At 41.2% G+C, this 18,741-nt stretch overlaps 2 protein-coding genes across 2 annotated transcripts in view; one reads left to right on the top strand and one right to left on the bottom strand.

Annotated features, from left to right (window-relative positions):
• The window catches only part of T265_15391 (hypothetical protein), a gene marked incomplete at both ends in the record, with an annotated part of 86,712 nt that overhangs the window by 18,722 nt on the left and 49,249 nt on the right, over positions 1-18,741 (bottom strand). The window lies entirely within an intron of this gene.
• T265_15390 (hypothetical protein) overlaps positions 16,291-18,741 on the top strand; it is a gene marked incomplete at both ends in the record, with an annotated part of 51,194 nt that continues 48,743 nt past the window's right edge. Inside the window, 1 exon segment of the mRNA XM_009177882.1 lies at positions 16,291-16,636. Within this exon segment, the coding sequence (XP_009176146.1) occupies positions 16,291-16,636 (346 nt within the window).

Raw genomic sequence — 18,741 nt, 5'->3', positions numbered from 1 at the left:
AAGTGAATTTACGAGAAAACATGCTACCCGCATGCCTCATTAGTAGTACCCACCGTTGAATCAGTATGGCATGTTTGTTAAGCATTTTGATAATTTGAAAACAAGATTATCTTCCTAACTCTGTTCACATTGTCTTCTTTAAGTGCCTAATTTAACCTGCAAGGTGACTGGACACTTCCTCGTTTCACTGTGCGTCACATTTCCACGAGTTTTTAAACGTACACTCACTATTAGTTGTCTCCATTTATTTAAGCTGGACAGGGTCGCCGAATTGTGCAAAGAAGGAGCACCAACTCATTGTGCAGTCAGCGAAATTATCAACACCACTGTCGAACATAAAGTCACCACCGCCAGTACCATAGGAGGTCGGCTAACCGAACCAGATGGTTTCGATTCAGTTTCGCCCACTCTGGAAATATGGTTTGATACGTCGCTGAGAACTGGTGGTAGTAAGTTGCTTGTCGGAGTTATTTCATCCAGATATGCTCTTTTCTTCTTCTCTATACGTGATGCCTTGCTTCGTTTCATGGTTGACTGGATTTGTATTAAACATTGTGGATAAATTCGGTGGTCGAAAAGTCTGAGTGCAAATGAGTGGGGTGAACTTCGAAGCCGAAACTTATTTGTGTCTAAGCGTGTGTAAAGGTAGTTTGTGAATAAGTCACCTGTGTCTGTAGCCAGATAAACCTTGTATTGTCTATTAGATAAGCAGAATAACAAGCGAATTGGTTACTCATTTGTGGCGGTGAACAACGAAAGTTTGTTTGTAGTCTGATGCCTCCGTCATCCAGAGCTTTGCCCTTGAGGGTGACACAACAGTGCTTCCATTCAATCTTTCAGTCTTTCATGGTGTGGCCCTGTCAAGAACCTGAAGGTAACTTTGAGTTGTCCGGTTAGAAATATTTATGTTAAAACGGAAAAAAATGTACAAATTGGATGTTTCTGATGCGAAAAAGACAGACAATTTATCAAGAGGAATTTGTTGGGGCGACAATTTGACCACTGTTCATTCTGGTGTTAAATCCTGAAATTCTTTTCGCACGTCAGATAATTTTTTAAATAAAAATTTGTAAAGGAATCTCTATCAGTAGACCGCTATTTGACACCGTGATCATCCAAATAGAAGCTGAATTCACTATCATTCACCTACCTTATATCCGATCAGCAGTGCATCTAGCTCGCACTCATCTAGCCCCCATGGATTGTGCGAACGTTTTTGTATACGATGAATACTTCGCTCAGAATTCCTATGACCTTATGAGATGCCAACCTTCCACGTTTCCAGTAGTATTATCTGTTAACTGGTGTCGCAGTTCCCGTCAGCAGGGCTGTGACTGGGTCTACTCGCGTTAACGGTGAACAAAACAGACCATCTGGTTTCACTGATCTTGCAATAGTACGAAAAAGTTAAACTGAATTTGTCCTAAAGGCATTTGGTTTTGTTGTTGATTGTGTAAGTCACAAGCTCTTGTGCATCACACGTGGGCGGATGACTCGATCAAACGAATCATGATAGGTTGATCCACCCGCTACTCCTCTCGTATATTGAGAAGAGGTAAGTCTCAGCAATATGGGTACGCCATAGTTTCAATATGAATATTACTATAAACTCCGCAGCTTATAACAAATGATTGGTAAGAAATAACGAAAGCAGGAACTAAATACCCATTATGAGAATTTCTCTCTTTATTGGGGCCATCTACCAAGAACATCTTGATTTCTTTGAGGGAAAGGGTATTGCAGAGGTTAGCCTAGAAAATTGGGTCAAGACATGGAGATCAGTGAGGGGTGTACGTTTATCCAAATTAAGCGAGAACAAACGACTACATAGTGAAGTGGAGTTTAATTATAGTAGAGACCACAAGAAAGTCTGCTTTCGGTCAAGAACGAATCAGCAGTGCATATTCAGAAGGTCGTGCATTTTGAAGCCTGTTCAATTGGTTTGGCATCTTCGTTTTCTTCTGTATAGTTTTGAATTGTCCAGAACTAAGTCCACGAGAGTGGAAAAAACGGAGATTGACTAATTTTATTCCTTCACTTCTGCATTACTAGAGAAAAACTATTCTGGTTAGTCAGGGAAGCATTAAACTCATTTATATAAAAGGTAATTGTAAATTTTGATAATTAAACGATTCGAGAATACTCCATACCGATAATTTTGTGCAAAAAGTAAATGTACACGGAAACCACAATGAACAATACTCTGAAGGTGTTATTCCGATTTACTGGTGATGCTGCTGGCAATGAGGGGAAACCATGGTTTTGGCGATGGTGGTTCTGCATACACTACTTCCCTTTTCATCAGTAGCACAAACGTTAGGCATTCGAGTACAGTTCCGAAATTCCAAGTCATTTGCGCGGGGCCAAGTAGAGCAGTAGAACAATCACAGTAGAAAATCACTTTTTAATTTGTCCACTTTTGTAGTCACATAGTTAGTCGTTGACTCGCAGAGAAAATTGACAGGGGTGATTAATCTTTCCTGCTGGTCATCCCTTTTCAGAAGATTCGATCACCGCCTGGTGGTCTACATGGGACACTAACCTCAGTAACGAAAAGATGAAATCTCCATTTGAAGGGTTACTTATTAAACATATGTGAATATACTCTCTAGCTGATTGTGGATTAGAAAGGTAGGCTTCTGACAATTAATCAGAACGAACCATACAAAGCTCGCTAGCAGATAGCAACAAAATCGTTTGTTGTTGCACTTGGTGTATGAAAACATATTCCCGCCCCAAACTTGTTATCATTAGTAATTTAACTATGCGTAATCAAACAGGGACATGGTGAAAATTTGCTATTGGAATAAAGTACTTGACAAGGCTCCGACAGTTACCAGCGGGGATAATTATAGAGGTAATTCGTCTACTGAAAACAAAATTGAGTTGATTTTGGCGGTCAGGTTGTACGTTTAAGGTCGTATTCAAAATGAAAACCCAAAGTGTATGTGAGTTGCGTGAAGAAATGCATTTTGATCCAAGGATTCAGAGGGAGCCTTTTTCTAAATAAGTGAAACTGAATCCTGGGGTGTGAAGACATTACTGAGGATATTAAGAGTGACAATCAATCTTATAAACACGGTTTTATCAGGACAAAATATCTGTCGAACTTAGAAAGCTGGTGAAATCTGCTTGTGAGAAATATTCGTCTGAATAACGTCAGAATGTGTGAACATATCTATGGGGTTTCAATGTGCGATTCAAAACTATTCCATCGCTAATCCCGTCGTACAAAACACTACAATTCTGCAGTCCCTGGGAAAGCAGTATAACAGATATTCAAGTAGCAACTTGGGTACTCGTATCACATGCTGTTTTGTATTTTCAGTCAGTTTGGTAAATACTCATCAGAGACCAAATAGTAAAAATTTCGACGGGTTTCGTAAACAGCCGAAGGATTTACTGCTTTAGAATCCGGCTGACCAAATTTGAAGGAGGGCGGGACCAAATCACTAACACCTTTTCCTACACTTATGACTAAGTAACATGGGAGAAAGTATCTTCAAGTTTAAACGGGTTTGGGAGCTTTCTCTTCCAGTTTATCAAATTAGTTGGTTCATTAGTTCACATTGCGTTTCCGTTGGGTTTTAAGACAAACAAAATGACTTGGTGTTCAAATAAGTAATGGGACATACTCACATGCCTGGCTGGGCGGCAAATTTACGGAAAAGGTTAAAATTTACTGAATGTTTACTTTTCAGAAGTATCTTGGGACACACAAGAATTTAAACCGTCGAAACAATCGTCAAACGAAATCGTGATTCCGACTTTGCGAACCGGCAGTTCGCCGCGAAATTTCCACTACACAGTGTGAGTTGGATTTTGGTGTAAAGACTAGTTTATCACAAAATAATGACATCTAAATAGCCTGCTAAGTGCCTTTACTTTACCATTTAATGACGTGTGTGTTTGAGAAAGACGCGATCCACTTTCTCATGCGTCGAAATCTGGATAGGAGAGATATTCTTCTAGGTACGAAATGTGGGTGAAAGAACATGTGTCCCGCTTAGGTAAACTGAATTATTGGCTACAAGCAGATATAAAATTGGGCTTCTGATTGCTGGAGAAGATGTTTAGCTCAAGTTCACCTCAAATTAGTTCTGCTGTAGTGGTTCGAAGCCTGAGACTTGTGAATCGCGACCTGAATTCTATTCCCACCAGACACAAGTAAGAGTCAAAGACGTAAGCCATCCACATAAAACACCTTTCGTTTGTACATCAGAAATTCTACTTGAATATGTTGTCATTTGTGCCCGTGTTTGCGTGTGTGGTGTGGCTCTGCATCTATTTCGTTTCGTGAGCTGTTTTGGTTTCATATCTAAGGCAGTCAGGTTCACACTGGACGTTCCAGTGATGTTCCGTATCATCAAGAAGACGGACAAATGGAGATCCTTCATTAAAATTGTCCGTCCTACCTAAAAGTACTCGAGGAGATGAGAAACATGCCACGACGATTCATGTCTTATTAGAATTTAACAAAACGCCGTTTCAGAAATAGTTGTTCACGTATTACCAATCACCTAATAGTTGTTCACGTATTATTATTATTCCAATCACCTCTTCTGGTCAGTAAAGTGTGGAAGCTTATGAGCTTGAAAGTGAATGAGACGAAGACATCGGAGTCTCCGTTTACCTCATGACCGGCTGAGTTGAATTGCCGAAAGTCTCTTAAGCGGACGGTGGGAGATTGAATGTACGAGAGTGCATTTTTTGACGCAAGGGTCTGGATTAGGTGAGCGAGTCACATGTGCCTCTGCTGCGACCAAACGCTAGCATAAAGAGGTTGATAGACCGTGGGTAGAAACGAGCCTAAAAATCAATTTTAAAGACATTTTCAGAATTAATCACACTCCCATTATCAGCCATTTGAGTGACCACCGTTCTATCAAGTGACAGCGTGCTTCTCTCGAGTTCTGAAAGTGATTCAGGTCTGATACACCAAATAATCGATGAATTCTATATGCACGCGTAAGTTAGCGACCGGTGATATGAGTGCAATAGGCGAAATTGTTGATCCAGTGAATTATATGTCCAAGAGACATCCTTGTGTTTCAGGAGTAATTTATTTGACTGTTAGATTTAGGTGTCACTTACAAGTGAAACGGTTATGATCCAGTGAATTATATGTCCAAGAGACATCCTTGTGTTTCAGGAGTAATTTATTTGACTGTTAGATTTAGGTGTCACTTACAAGTAGAAACGGTTAGATGAATGATACACGGACGAATTGCTCACAGTTTACAGAATGGATGTGGGTGCATCCCAGGGAGCTCACATCCTCAGGGAACGCCGGAGACTCAAATTGAGTTTCACAACTTATTAGTGTTCAGTATGCCACGATGCAAACTTGAGATTCATTGCTGTCTAGTCGCAACCTAACCACACTCACATGTGACCCTTATACGTGGGAAATTAGCCAATCGTCGGTTTCCTCTCCGAACTGCAATCGAGTTGAACTGAAAAGACCGAATGATCAGTGTTCAGGTAGACTTCACTCAAATACTGGATAGCGGTCAACACAGACACGTGATCATATTTTTCATTTCTAGTAAACGGCAGATTTGTGGTTTGCATTCTCCTTTGGAATAAGGCTGATGTGAATTGGTCCGCACAATCTGAATTGCCTAACACGCACTATGTTCAAGGTATTCTAATCCTGTCTCGATAGAGGGTGCCTATTCAACAAGAACGTTCACGTGGAGTTTCTGTAATCGTTCCGGTATTTTTTGGACACTTCGAGTTGGCCATAGAGGTGTCGGAATTATTTCCAGTATTAAGAATTGCAAAGCGTTGCGCTTAGTGTTGATACCTTTGCTTTACTTCTGTCCATACACTGTTCACATGTTCATTGTACTGTACAATATCATAACGTCAAATTCTGTGTAGTTCTTGAGAGCAGAGTAATATGATGCCAGTCCTCCCAACCGGAATGTACTTAATCGAACCCTCCAATTTTCAAATACTAAACATTTCTGTCATCGAAACCAAGTGAGCCTGGAAATTTACTTCACTAACGAACTCGGGGTATTCCACCGATATATATATATATATACCAGTTATATGGGAACAGTGTCAGTAAGCGGGCGATTCGACACATGTGGCCAGTGCTGATGCTGACGGGAGACTCAACCAGCTGAATCTAGTTGATGACACATTTTGTGCACGCTTCTGATTCAGCGAGTGAAAAATTCACCAACAACGACCAAATTTAACTCGGCAACTTGACCTGCAAAATTATCGCTACAAAGCCTTGCTTGGCATTACGTTATAAAACAATGGCCCAAAAACTGGTGTAGATCACAAGACAGGGGGTATTTTGCATTTGAAATATGTAATGTGTTAATATGATATAATAATACATTATATGTATAATACATATAATAAAATGATAATATGGTATAATGAAATATGTAATGAACAACTGGATTCGTTTCACATGGAATCTAGTTAGAAGTGCGATTCCAACCAGGACAGTTGGACAGGCGTCATTCGAGGCGCCGAATTCACCAAATATACCATTCAGTCGAAAATCAAAGGACAGTAGTTCACTTTTTCAGTCTGCCCGATAGAGTAGATACAGTAATATGACGATATTACTGCTGTTTAGAAGTTATTCGTCTCAACAAATTGAATGAGTAATGACCTCCGACAACAAGTGAACTGGAAGCCACTCTCGTAACGCACATTTAACATGATCTAACCAAATCAACTGTGATAAGGCTGCACGTAGACTGTCTAGTGAACCATAACCACAGGTAGACCTTCTCTTTAGAACAAAATCGATACCGCTGATCTCCTCTCACTTTCTAGTGGAATGGATCCATGTTCTGTATGACATCTTCGTTCGTTTTACCTTTTCTACAGCTTTCAATATTAACAACTAATTTCCGTTCAGTTTTGCTTGTATTCACTCAATCAGACATAAACTGGATAGCCATTTCACCAGTATAATACTTCTCCGTTGCCCCATCAATTCATTCCTCCAGTCGTGCGTTTTCTTCTACAAAACGGCGTGTCAATCACAGTGACAGAGTGTTCAGGTTATTTATTTCACGAATGTGTTCCGAACAACGTTTAGCCACATACTTGCAAAATGCAGTTCCAATTTAATATTGACGAGAAAGGTCGCGGATTGCTAAATGGGCTGGCAGTTTAACAGTCGAGTACGACCTTTGAATATGCTTCTGCGTGATAACCGATCCACAGAATCAACCCAAAACTGCTGTAGCAATCCCCACTAAGTTTTACCAGTTTGTTCGTATTTGTTCCACACTTGCTGCCTAATTATTGGTATCCTTTCACTTCTACCACCTTGCATTCTAGCCTGAAGAAAACCGATGGGCAATGCATTTCCCACAACGGCGCCATTCCTGCAGAAGTATCGGAGCGTCTGACTACGTCGACCAAAACCATCAGCGCCGAATACCGAATTCAGTATTGGATAACGAGTGACAAAATGTCTCTAACACCACGCATCACAGCAGGAACAACCAAAGTTAAATCAGGCGCCAATAATCACATAGTGTCAGCCCGACGGTGGGTTTCACATTTTTTTCATCATGTTTTTTTATCAACTGAATCTTTTTGGAGGTATTATTGACAGTGGAAAATATAATTACTCAAAAGATGAAGCCGAACGGTACCAACACAGCCTGCGTTTGGTCTCGATTTTTCTGGTATTAGGATTGAAGTTTCGTTGTATATATTCACTTCATCAGAAATCGATTCAACTCTCCGTTCACGCATCCTCACGTGAGAGTCTGCTTCAGCCATTCATATTCATATTTTTTGGTAAATAATGTGCATATCAATCAGTCATGCCCGTCTGGATTATCATTTGCTTACCCACCAGACTTTCTTAACCAACCAGTAACTTTTTTATCGACAGGAAAAGAATGGAGCGCAAATCGGTAGGGTAGTCTATCGCGACAGCTAAATACTTTCATCTGGCAAACAACACTACGGACCAGGATAGAATACACGGAATTTTAGCTGAGTTGGGCATAAAGCAAAACTTTGTGCTGTGTTAAGTGGTGCTTATGGAGGTTAGGGAGGGGCATCTTCTTAAGCACCACTCGGAATTTCTTGGGAAGTGGACCACCGGGCTTGCACTTCAAGGAGACGGTGCGTAAGACTTGTGGTTCTCTGGATCCTGGGCCTTTAGTGTCCTTTTATTGACTTCGTCATTGCAATAGAAACCAGTCGTTCGATTCACTTGTCAGCGCGTCTGCTAATGAACTCCAACTGATGTGATCAGATGATCCAGTGGAGCAACAACTGTTGACAACCAACTCCATCTTCAGCAAGTCTGAAAAAAGGATTTATTTAGCTGCAGAAAAGTGTTCATCTTCAACATCTCTACACACGTCACAGAGCCTTTGCTTTCTTACTAGTACCGTGTATGTAACAAGAGGCAGTGAATCAACTATTCCTCATAACAGCATGTAGTTTTTTATGTTGCAATGTGAACGAACCTAGCTTGTCATCTTGGGGTATCAAACGCTTCTTGATTTGGTGTTTAGGCGACTTTAGAGCACTCTGCACTTACGTATAATTTAGAAAACCTACCAAGCCTGTGTGACACTCAAGCAGTATCTGAGTCCTTCTGAAGGAATTTATCACTGTGCTGCACATAGGCTTGTAGGCGCTATACTAACAGCTTAGTTTGTGGCAAACAGTTTCAACCGACCAGGACGCTGAACAAGGCAAATTTCAATTTCACTCCACTCAAAGTAACTTTGTTCGCTTGCATACATAAGCATCCAACTTTTGATTAGGTCTATAAAATTGTCCAGACCCCTTTGGCCGCATTGGTGTGTAGGAATATACCGAGAATCATGTAGCGAGCGAGCCCCAATATATGGCCCAAATCAGACAGTAGCAACTCATAATGCATGGGTTTGTCACCGTATGCACTGAAGCTGAAACAGAGCGTTATTTGCCATTTAAAAGATAGCCTGAAGCACGGAGAATGTCGAGAGAGGTAAAAGAGAGTAAAGCTTCACCTTCAACGAGCGACTAAAGACAAACTACAATTTATAAACGAGTATAATTTTGACAAAATTTGCAGAAAAATTGCTTTTTGAACGCCTAAAATGGCTTTTTGACCGTTTGTGATTTTATTTTAAGATATTGACCCCCTAGATATGAGTCGAAGTACCCAATGTCCACCTGGAATAAAGTTTTGTTGCTAAGCTGAACTTATTATACGGCACGTTCAGCAAAACAGATGGAAGTACTGTTCTTTGCTGTTTGGTTCACTAAACACGCTGTCTAGTTCAGTAGAAAATAAACACGCTTTGAGCCTATGTTCGTGAGCCATGTCTGCGAGGAGTTCGGGTTTTCACCCAACTACCACTCATCAAAAATTTATCAGCAATTCTCGCTCTGAATTAGTTTACTAAAGAGTTGATGAGAGCTGGTCAACTGATAACTTGCTGATACCCATGGTTCAATTTGATCACTGCAGGTTGAAAAATATTCTAGAACTAACCACTGAAAAAAGACTGGTCGAATCGGACGAAATTGTTGGCGTTTTTCATGATGAATGTGGGCGTTGCGAGGGCATACTCGTGTCTGACTGTTCCCAAATATCCGTCAACATGTTTCTTCACGTAAGTGAGCTTCAGTCAGTAACTTCATATGGTTTGCGGAACGTTTTCCGAATCATGCGTTTTTCCTATTTTGTTTTTTGTTCCTGGATAACTCAGATGATGATGGATCAACTCACTGATGCTACAAATTCATCGATGCAGTGATCTTGGTTGTGACTGTGTTCTATCAATGAGTAATACCCCCCTTTATGGGTGACAGGTGGTTCCACTGAAAAACAGTCATTATTAGTTATCTTGAGAGTGAGCTATTTTGGGCCAGCATGGAAGCTGTACTTTGTTTCGAATCTTATTTGGCTTACTTCGGCTGATCTAAACTTTTGGTGAGCAAGGTCCTGACTATCCCCCCGGTAAGGACTGTGGGAGAAACAGAGGGTTATACAAATTCTACGTGACACAATTAGGAACATAATTAAGTCTCATAAACTTAATAATGAGCATGATCAGCCTTAGATTATTGATTTCCTCAATGGCCAGATCGCTAGCCTGACTTGTTTCGGGCCACCTTTCAGATGACGAGGCACTAATTCTCACCTGACCGCTCATGTTAGATGGTACGTAATGGTCGTTGCAGCGATGGAACAAGTTTGTTAAATTCCTTTGCGATTGGCTGTGAGAATCAAATCCGTGATCAAAGAATAACTGTCATTTAAACAATCGTTCCCGTGTCTTAGCACAATTATTCTGACAAATTTACGCCAGAGGAAGCTAGCCATATACTCGATTTTCGCTCTTATTAGCAGTGTATATCCAATGACCGTGCCGAGGTTTCAACCCCGGACATCTGACGTGCGCTGTTATCGTGTTACCACAATTCCAACAGCGAACTCTGGACTATGAAACAAAAGGTCGGGTTGATCATTACTGGCAACAACTTACCTGTAATAACTAACTGCACTTAACTCCATAGAGCTATGAGGAAAATTTCTATCAGATGATGGGAAGCAGACTAAAGAATAGGGGCCTAATGCGAAGTTACCTTCATGAATAAAGTACCTACACCTTGCACAGCATTAGATTAAGCATATCGAAATATTGTGCTAAAGCAAGGCGTCATCACCACTATTCACCTGTTGGCTTTCGCGAGCCTCAACTGACACAAGTTCAGTGTACAGTGAGAGATGGACTCAGCCGGAATGATTAGGGTATGACGACATTCATGCACTGCGGTTGGTTTCATGCCATTCCTTTCAGGAATTCCAACCACCTTCAAGGCAGGAGGATTCCAATGCAATCAATGTGACTGAATACAATTGTATTTGACGTCGTCATGACTGGTCTTTCTCGCCCCGTTCGCAAACAGTGGCTTGGACGAGAAAATAGAACTTCTCTGTTCAGACAATAGTTTAGATGGTCGTTGGGTTGTCCGCTGAGCTGCGTTTTCATCGCCACTCGAGGTGACATCTTCAGCGCGTTGTTGGGGCGTGTGGTGGAGCGTAGTGATGGGTGGGTGGTTGTGCGTTGAGTAGTGTTATATGCGTGTGTTGATGTATGTGCTGCCAGTCGCTGCAGACCTTCAGTCATGACTGGTTGTTCGGTTGGACAGCTCCATTGGTTGCTCTGTGTCCTGATTGATGGATGACCATGTGAAATTTGGGTTTGACCTTCCCTGCCTCAGTAATCTTTCTTCTATGGAAGGTGAAACTTGCTCGGTACATGTTCCAATCGCCTTGAGCTCGAAAGATGAATGTATTGCGCTAACAATTCTGATTCTTTACCGGGTGTTCGGTTACGTACCACTTCGTTGCGCTCTAGCTGCATCTGGCTAACAAGTGGTACTTTACGGAGGCACTGACGGTCAAAACTTTAAAGACACCCCAGGTCCTCGGATTAGGGGCAGCCAAGTCTTGCCACCGTACTTACAATTGTCATCGTACGCGGCCATTTGTTTTAACTCCATGAATAATGAAAGCTGGCAAACACTGCCCCCGGCCATGATTATCTGCACACTGAGGTCATTTGTCATGGTACAGTCACGGTCTACGTAGATAACAATATATGCGAACCAATTAACACATTCAAATTACTCATTTGAAGTTTCACAAATGAAATCTTGAAGTGGTACTTTGCACTCCAAAGATGCATAACAGATGGCAGAAAATGAAACCCCTTGTAATATCTTGTTTAAATGACATGGCACATTAAATGATCATCCAACAGCAAAACATTGTTGTTCCCACAACCGCATCACAAAGATGCTTTCAACACCTAGAACCAGAGGTTCCTCGAGTGTGAACACCGTGGGAACTTCGATTGCGAAAAAAGCAGTCTTGATGAAGTAAAATAGTTGTGAAGACATTTTTCGACACCCTCACCTAATCGGAGCCATGAAAAGACAGGGGAGCAGAACGTGTACGTACATGAAGTGCACTAGTCTCTAATCAAGAATACCTTAAGAAAGCGATATATTGAGAGCCTCCAGCTCTTTCAAGAAACGGAAAACGGCAATTTGCGTGAGATGTGTGCGCGGTGCAACTCAGGGGCCTGGTATAATGTAAAGCTACGTTCAGTGCAAACCCTACTGTGTCGCGAAATCCCGTTTGATGATCTCAGAATCGGTGTTATTATACCCATGCTTAGCTAGCAGTCCTGAGGGTAATACACCCATGTGGCAAAATGTGGGTATATGGGTAATTGGTAACGTGTTAGGATATTGGTAGCTCGGTTGCATTGGTTGCTAATTGATCGGGTGTCTGTTGATCTGTTCGCTGAGCTTGGCAATTGATTTGCAAACGCTTCGTTGCAATTCGGGGAGGCATCTTCAGAGTGCAACCAACAGCGCACTGAATATATCTCCTCGAATGGTGATGAAACGTTTGCAAATTAATCGCAAAGCTCGGCGAACAGATCGACAGACATCTGATAGGTTACCGAATATGAGTAGTGCCGGTAGTTGGCCTCAAGTCTCCATACCAGTAATCTAATAAAGGTGGAACTTTCAGTTGTGTACCGTACTCATACATATGTACATACATACATACATACATACATACATACAAACATACATACATACATACATACATACAAACATACATACATACATACATACATACAAACATACATACATACATACATACATACTTACATACATACATACATACATACATACGTACATACATACATACATACATACATATATATATATACATACATATGTATAAAATATCCTGCCTGTCCGGAAGCTATCGACTAAAAACTGTGGTCTATTCAGCGAGCTGACGCTCTATCACTTGTCTGGATAGCCTTAAGCAAACGATTCTGCACAGTTTGATCTTCTATTTCCATAAAAGCTCACCATGATTGAGGTACTAAATATACTTCATACGTTGCGTCCATGCATGCCCCAACGATTTGTAGAGATGATTGGTTTAGTAAGGAGAAGTGATTACATTGTCTACCGCGCAGAGTTCACATGTAGGTATAAAGGCTGGAGATCGAAATGGACACGTCAAGGATGTTTGTATACATATATACGTATACACAGATAAGTATGTGTATAAGGTTGGTCGCCTATCAACAAAGATTTGCCCATCTGCAGTGGCTTAATCAGGAGCGACTATACATGGGTATAACGGAAAACAGAATGTGCAGGGCATGTTTGCATTAGTCTCTTGCAAATCCAAACGGCGTCCGATGTTTGATGACATTAGCTGGCCTGGGGAGTACCGGGGTGACTCACTTGTTTGGCCATATTTCTACCAGGGTCTTCCATTGTTTCTTTTAGCTTTTAGTCTAACATCTTACCTTCTGCAAACAGCCAAATAAAGGATTCCCTGGAGCCAATTATTTCGGTTTGACCCGAATTCTTGCACAGGGCATTCAAAAGAGGACCAAGAAAAAATCTTTATTCTATTCAGGTTGATGTGTAGTTTTGTGTATCTTCAACCAGCGTAAAGAACATTCCTTTTTTCACAACTGCTGATATCTCTTATTTCAGCTGGAAAACGTAAAGGATGTCTGCAGCGAGGGTATCTCAGCAAAGTGTGTCGTTGGATCCTATGACGGATCTCCCAGAAATACTTCAAATATTGTATACGTAATGACTGAAAGTGCTCCACAATTTGATACAACAGCTTACATCCTGACAGTCTGGACGGAACAATCTCTAAGGTACACTGGAGGTGAGTCCTTTAAGGCAGCATTATGACATGATCTTCTAGTAATGTGCTGTGGTTTGTTTAGGTTGGTTGCTACTCGTGAGTTTAGAAAACGCACCCTTTGGATTGAACATCATAGACACTAAAGAGGAAATAACAATGCGTGAACACTTGCTTTCCACATGACAACCGGGGTTGGCCACTTATTAGTGATGATAACGGTCTACTTGATGGGCTCAGTAATAGTCATACAATATTTATAGGTGCTAACCAGCTGAAATGAATACCGCTCTTGAAAATGGACTTTTTTAGGGGAGGAAGAACACCGGGCAATTTGGGTTGCAGAGTTTTACCACATTTGCTTAGTAGTGATTGAAACTGCTTTCCGGTTTCACTTGCCCAAATGTATTGCTCCGCAAGTTCGGCTAATTTGGAATGCAGTTCACAGTTGAGTGTAACGTGTATTCTTGTGATCTTAACTGATATCTCGTTGAGTAGCAGGCATTAGCATATCCGAAGAGACCACGGCGTCTTCACGGCAAACTGACAACATGATGTGGATCATACAACGTACAAGCTGACATGAGATACCGTTCGTAAGGTCACTGAAAGCTGCTAGGCCAGTATATACTGCGATATCTCGAATGCCATACCAATTGAAACTTGAGGCAGTTTTGCGTATGACGCTCAGTTGAGGAATCTTGTAAACAAGGGATTAAGCCGGATATCTAGCTGAGACCAATACGTTATGTAATGTAATTCACCGATACAAGTGATTCCAGTCACTTTTCAATGAAAGTATAGTATGAGTAAGCGTTGTGATATCGTGATTCACATCGGTACTACCGGGGTGAGGTGTTGCGTCTGAAGAATTTACAAGGCGTATATTGGCTCAACACGCAATTTAAAGAAGCTCTAAAACTGGATCTCGGTGAGTACGACAGTTTCGATAGCTAACAACACGGAATACTAGGTATATCCCTTTTAAAACCCCTCAGTGTTTCTATACTTCCCGACTAAACTTGTGGCTTGCTTTATCATTTCGCTATTCTCTTGCGCCTCTCTTGTCTGCATCACTAACATTGTATTGACCACTTTTACACCACGTACTATCTCGTTTAACGCCGATGATAAGACCTATAAACTCACTGTGTGCGCTCGAACCTTCCATTCTGATATTTTTAATTTTCCCCGGTTTGAGTTAGATTCGCCTACATTATGCATGTTTAAACGGAAAATTAATACTACTTATGTGAATTTTGGGGTCAACAGCAAGGACACCGTGTGAGCGTGAAATTTTCATCTTGATGTGCCTGGATTTTTCGAGTTGGATTCGAATCGAAACAAAAGTCTTGTTTTTTGCGAACTGTCTAAACATCTAGTAATGTGCTGCTTGATGAGAAGTTCTGGTTTGCAGAGGTGAACTGGCTTTCCCAGAAGCACTACCGGTGAAAGAAAGAAGGCCTTCGCTGCGGAGTTATTTATTAGTAAATGCTAACTGACCAATTACAGACTATCGGACAAGGAAGAAAAACTCTCATATGCATCTTGGTTACAAAGACTGAACATCCATCTTATCTTGAAAGCGTCTTCCTTAAATCTCCTGGATATTCGTCGACTGTTGCTCAAATCCAAGCAAATGTTACAAAACGAGTCCACAAATGTCGTAACAGATCGCCCTTTCCAAGAGAGGCAAAGCTAATCTACAATAAAACATACTACTCGCATGCCTTCCCCATCAGTAGTATCACAGTTACACCGGTAGCCGAGTTGGGTTTGGTCATGGCCTCCCGCCCCAAAGCTAATGAGCGACCTTTCATATCATTATTAATATTCTCTATTCAACGGTTAGTGATGTAAAAACGCAAGGGTTGAACTGAAATATTGTGCAGTACCTTTCAACGCGCTTGTGAATATCACTATATAGTGTGTTTCGTGCTTTGGTTCTCGCACGACAGTACCCTCCAAAAATTGATTTTTTTAAAATTTTATAAAATTACACACATAGCTGAAGTAAGCGTGAAGGTTGAACATTAAGAAGAGTGTTTCTTGAATATGGCACCTTCTGAGTACACTTCACCAGTCAGCAATGTTACGTGGTGTCAAAATTTTCACAACCAGGGCTTTTATTCCCAGCTTTGGCTGGGAGGTTGGGGTTTTTTTATGACAAATTTACTATTGCATTCATTGGTACACTGCATATTTTGCTGAACGGTTCTGGATTTGGTGAACCTCCCCACAACATGGTTACAAATCTATACATGGAAATTATCTGATCTACTGTATGGTCCTCTGAAAAAAAGCAACACGTATCTAACCCATTTTCTCGGCTCAATGAATTCAACCCAGTCGAAGCTTAGAGGTTAACAACCATCCAACACAGATGTTCGATATTCTAATTTGATACTTCACTTTTCGGAACCTGTACAATCTTGCAAACTGTATTGCCAAATATCAGAAGACAACCACATTAGTCCTCTCAGTTCTCATTATTAATATTTGGAAGATGAACAGAGCTGGTGGAAATAGGAAAAGTTCCCACTCACGAGGATTTATTTTGGACGCTTGGTGATCATAAAAACATGTGTTTCCGTGATTTTGGTGTTCTGTTCAAAGTGTTTTCAACTAACACCTTCATTTCGCCTTCTCAATTAGCCCCTCAGATTGAGTTGAAGGTAAACGTTGAAACCAATCCCCCAAGAATTACTTGGAGCATTGATGCAAACCTGGGCATAGAAGCTTTTCAAATAATTGTGTGGGACAAACCAGACTCTGAGGAAATCATCCCTGTGGGCTCCGTCACAAGTTTGGAACTTACAGACCTGGCCAAGTGTATTGAATATACGGTGCAAGTCATGGCCGTTAAAGAAGGACTACCTTTACTTGAGATCTGCTCCGCTCCAGTGAGCTTCACAATTCTAGAAGGAGGTAAGTTGATCTCCACCTACGTTGTTTGTTCTCTGCAAGTTGTCCATTGGTAACTCGATATACGAACTGAGATTTGTTGAATTGTGTCTAACAGTAGAACAGGCAAAGCAACTCTACTGTGGAGCAGTGATGGTTTTAGGATATTTGAAATGACCGATGAAACTCGCTGATCGGTCTGATTTTAGTGTTTATTAGGTGCTCACGGAGCGTATATAAAATTTTACGTTTCCAAAATTAAGGCACTGGTTTTCCACGAGGTTCTTAGCTTCAAAAATGAAACTACCTATTTACCCCTTATTGTAGGGTCTTGTACACTTGAGAGATTACCTTGTTTGTTATTAGAATTATGTGAAAAAATTGGTGTAGACAGGGGTCTCTTACTTTGTTTCCCCATAACGGCGATTGGTAGACAGCATAGATGAATCAGCAAGGCAAACAATGAACCGTTTGTGATTGGCAATTATCAACTCAAAAATTTTGAAACCGACCACTGCGATTGGTAGATAAATCCGGATGCTTCACCGACTTTCAGTTCTGAATAACTGGAGGTCTGACGGACCGTCTTTGAACTGATTGCGTGATTCGTTCGTTTGAAGTTTCTAGATACTAATTCACGTTAAGCTTAAGAAATGAGTCGCATTCAGGAGTTAAATCCAGTTAAAATTAAAGTTAACCTTCAGTTTAGGTCGCCGCATTCTCTGCGTCCTTAAATTCACATTATACTCTGTTATCTGGCCGGAAGCCTGTGTACCATAAGTACCGATAAGTTGGTTATTAGTATGGAGTTGCTCTGAGTTTCGTTACTTTTTCACTGTCTCAACTTTGTATCATGTTGACTTGCCGCAATTAATAATCTATGGTAGGGCTGTTCTTGCAATTAGGCGGTCTTGTTATCGCAATTTTGTAGGATTTTGGCCAATATAAATGGCCTTCGCCGGCCCCGACTTAGGTGATAACCATTGTATGCATATCACACGGCCAGCAGAGAACTTGTTTACCAGCGTCGTTTTTAAAAAGCTTCGTACGCACTGAGAAGTTATAGAATCTAGCAACAGAATGACTGTTATATCGGAAGCTTTGCATCACTTGTTCTGCGTGGTTTTTGTCAGCCTAACAACCACTTAGCTCAAAAGGTACACTACCGCTCTTTCGGCATAAAGAAATACAGTCCAGTAGTATGACCTGGCATTTTTCAAGATACACTTCACAGTGAAATTTGGGTAACATTCCTACCACTTACAACACTACTGAATGATGCAAATCATGCTGTTGTATTTTCACAAGATTGGCGCGTTTCTATAATTTGTACAGTGGGGCTTGTTGAAACCGTATCCAGACTCGTTTCTTGATGCGTTTGAATGTCTGGTTTTTAGTGCATTTTTGAAGGTGTAAGTCATACTGCGTCACCTAGTCATTTAATTATTTTTAGCAATCCACTGGTCCATTCACGATGATTTTGAAGATGCGGTCGAAAAATGCCCAGCTGCATAGTGTTTTATGAGCACTGAGACTCCCTCAGGGGTCCACAGGGGGTGCTCACGTGACGATATAGTGGGAGCTGTAATCTCTGGTCCACAAAGACGCACGTTCCTCATCTACCTCTGACTTGTTGATCACGTAATAGTAAATTGGGTTGCACATTGACCAGGTAGTCTAACAATGAACAATATATCAGTCCAAACCTGATATCTACTTGGATACGGGCTTTAAGGTTTGATCGGATCTCGAGAAGCTCCACAAAATATGGCTGGTGGTCTCCTTTGGGACTTACTGGACGACCAGAACGATATGGTGAACGAGGTTTGTGAGCCAGTTGTTTCATGCAATCACTCACAGGACCGGATGCAAAACAAAACCGGATGCCTGTCAAACCGTTCAGGCACTAGCGTAGTTTGTAAAACAAATCTTCATTGGGTCTCGAAAGAGACCTAACAATTACCTAGCTTTGAGCCTAGAATTCGGATGCTAAGCCCCTAAGAGACAAAAAGTACTGGAGGTAGGAGGGTTCGAACCTACGTTATTTGCGATAGGTATGAAATAACCACTAAGTCTTCTTGGTCTTTAGGGTACAAAAACCCTCCTTGATGGACGAATTTTCGGTTGAC

This window comes from Opisthorchis viverrini (genome assembly GCF_000715545.1).
Source record: "Opisthorchis viverrini unplaced genomic scaffold opera_v5_465, whole genome shotgun sequence".
In the NCBI taxonomy this organism is placed as follows: domain Eukaryota; kingdom Metazoa; phylum Platyhelminthes; class Trematoda; order Opisthorchiida; family Opisthorchiidae; genus Opisthorchis; species Opisthorchis viverrini.
This window is presented reverse-complemented; position numbering and strand designations above follow the sequence as displayed.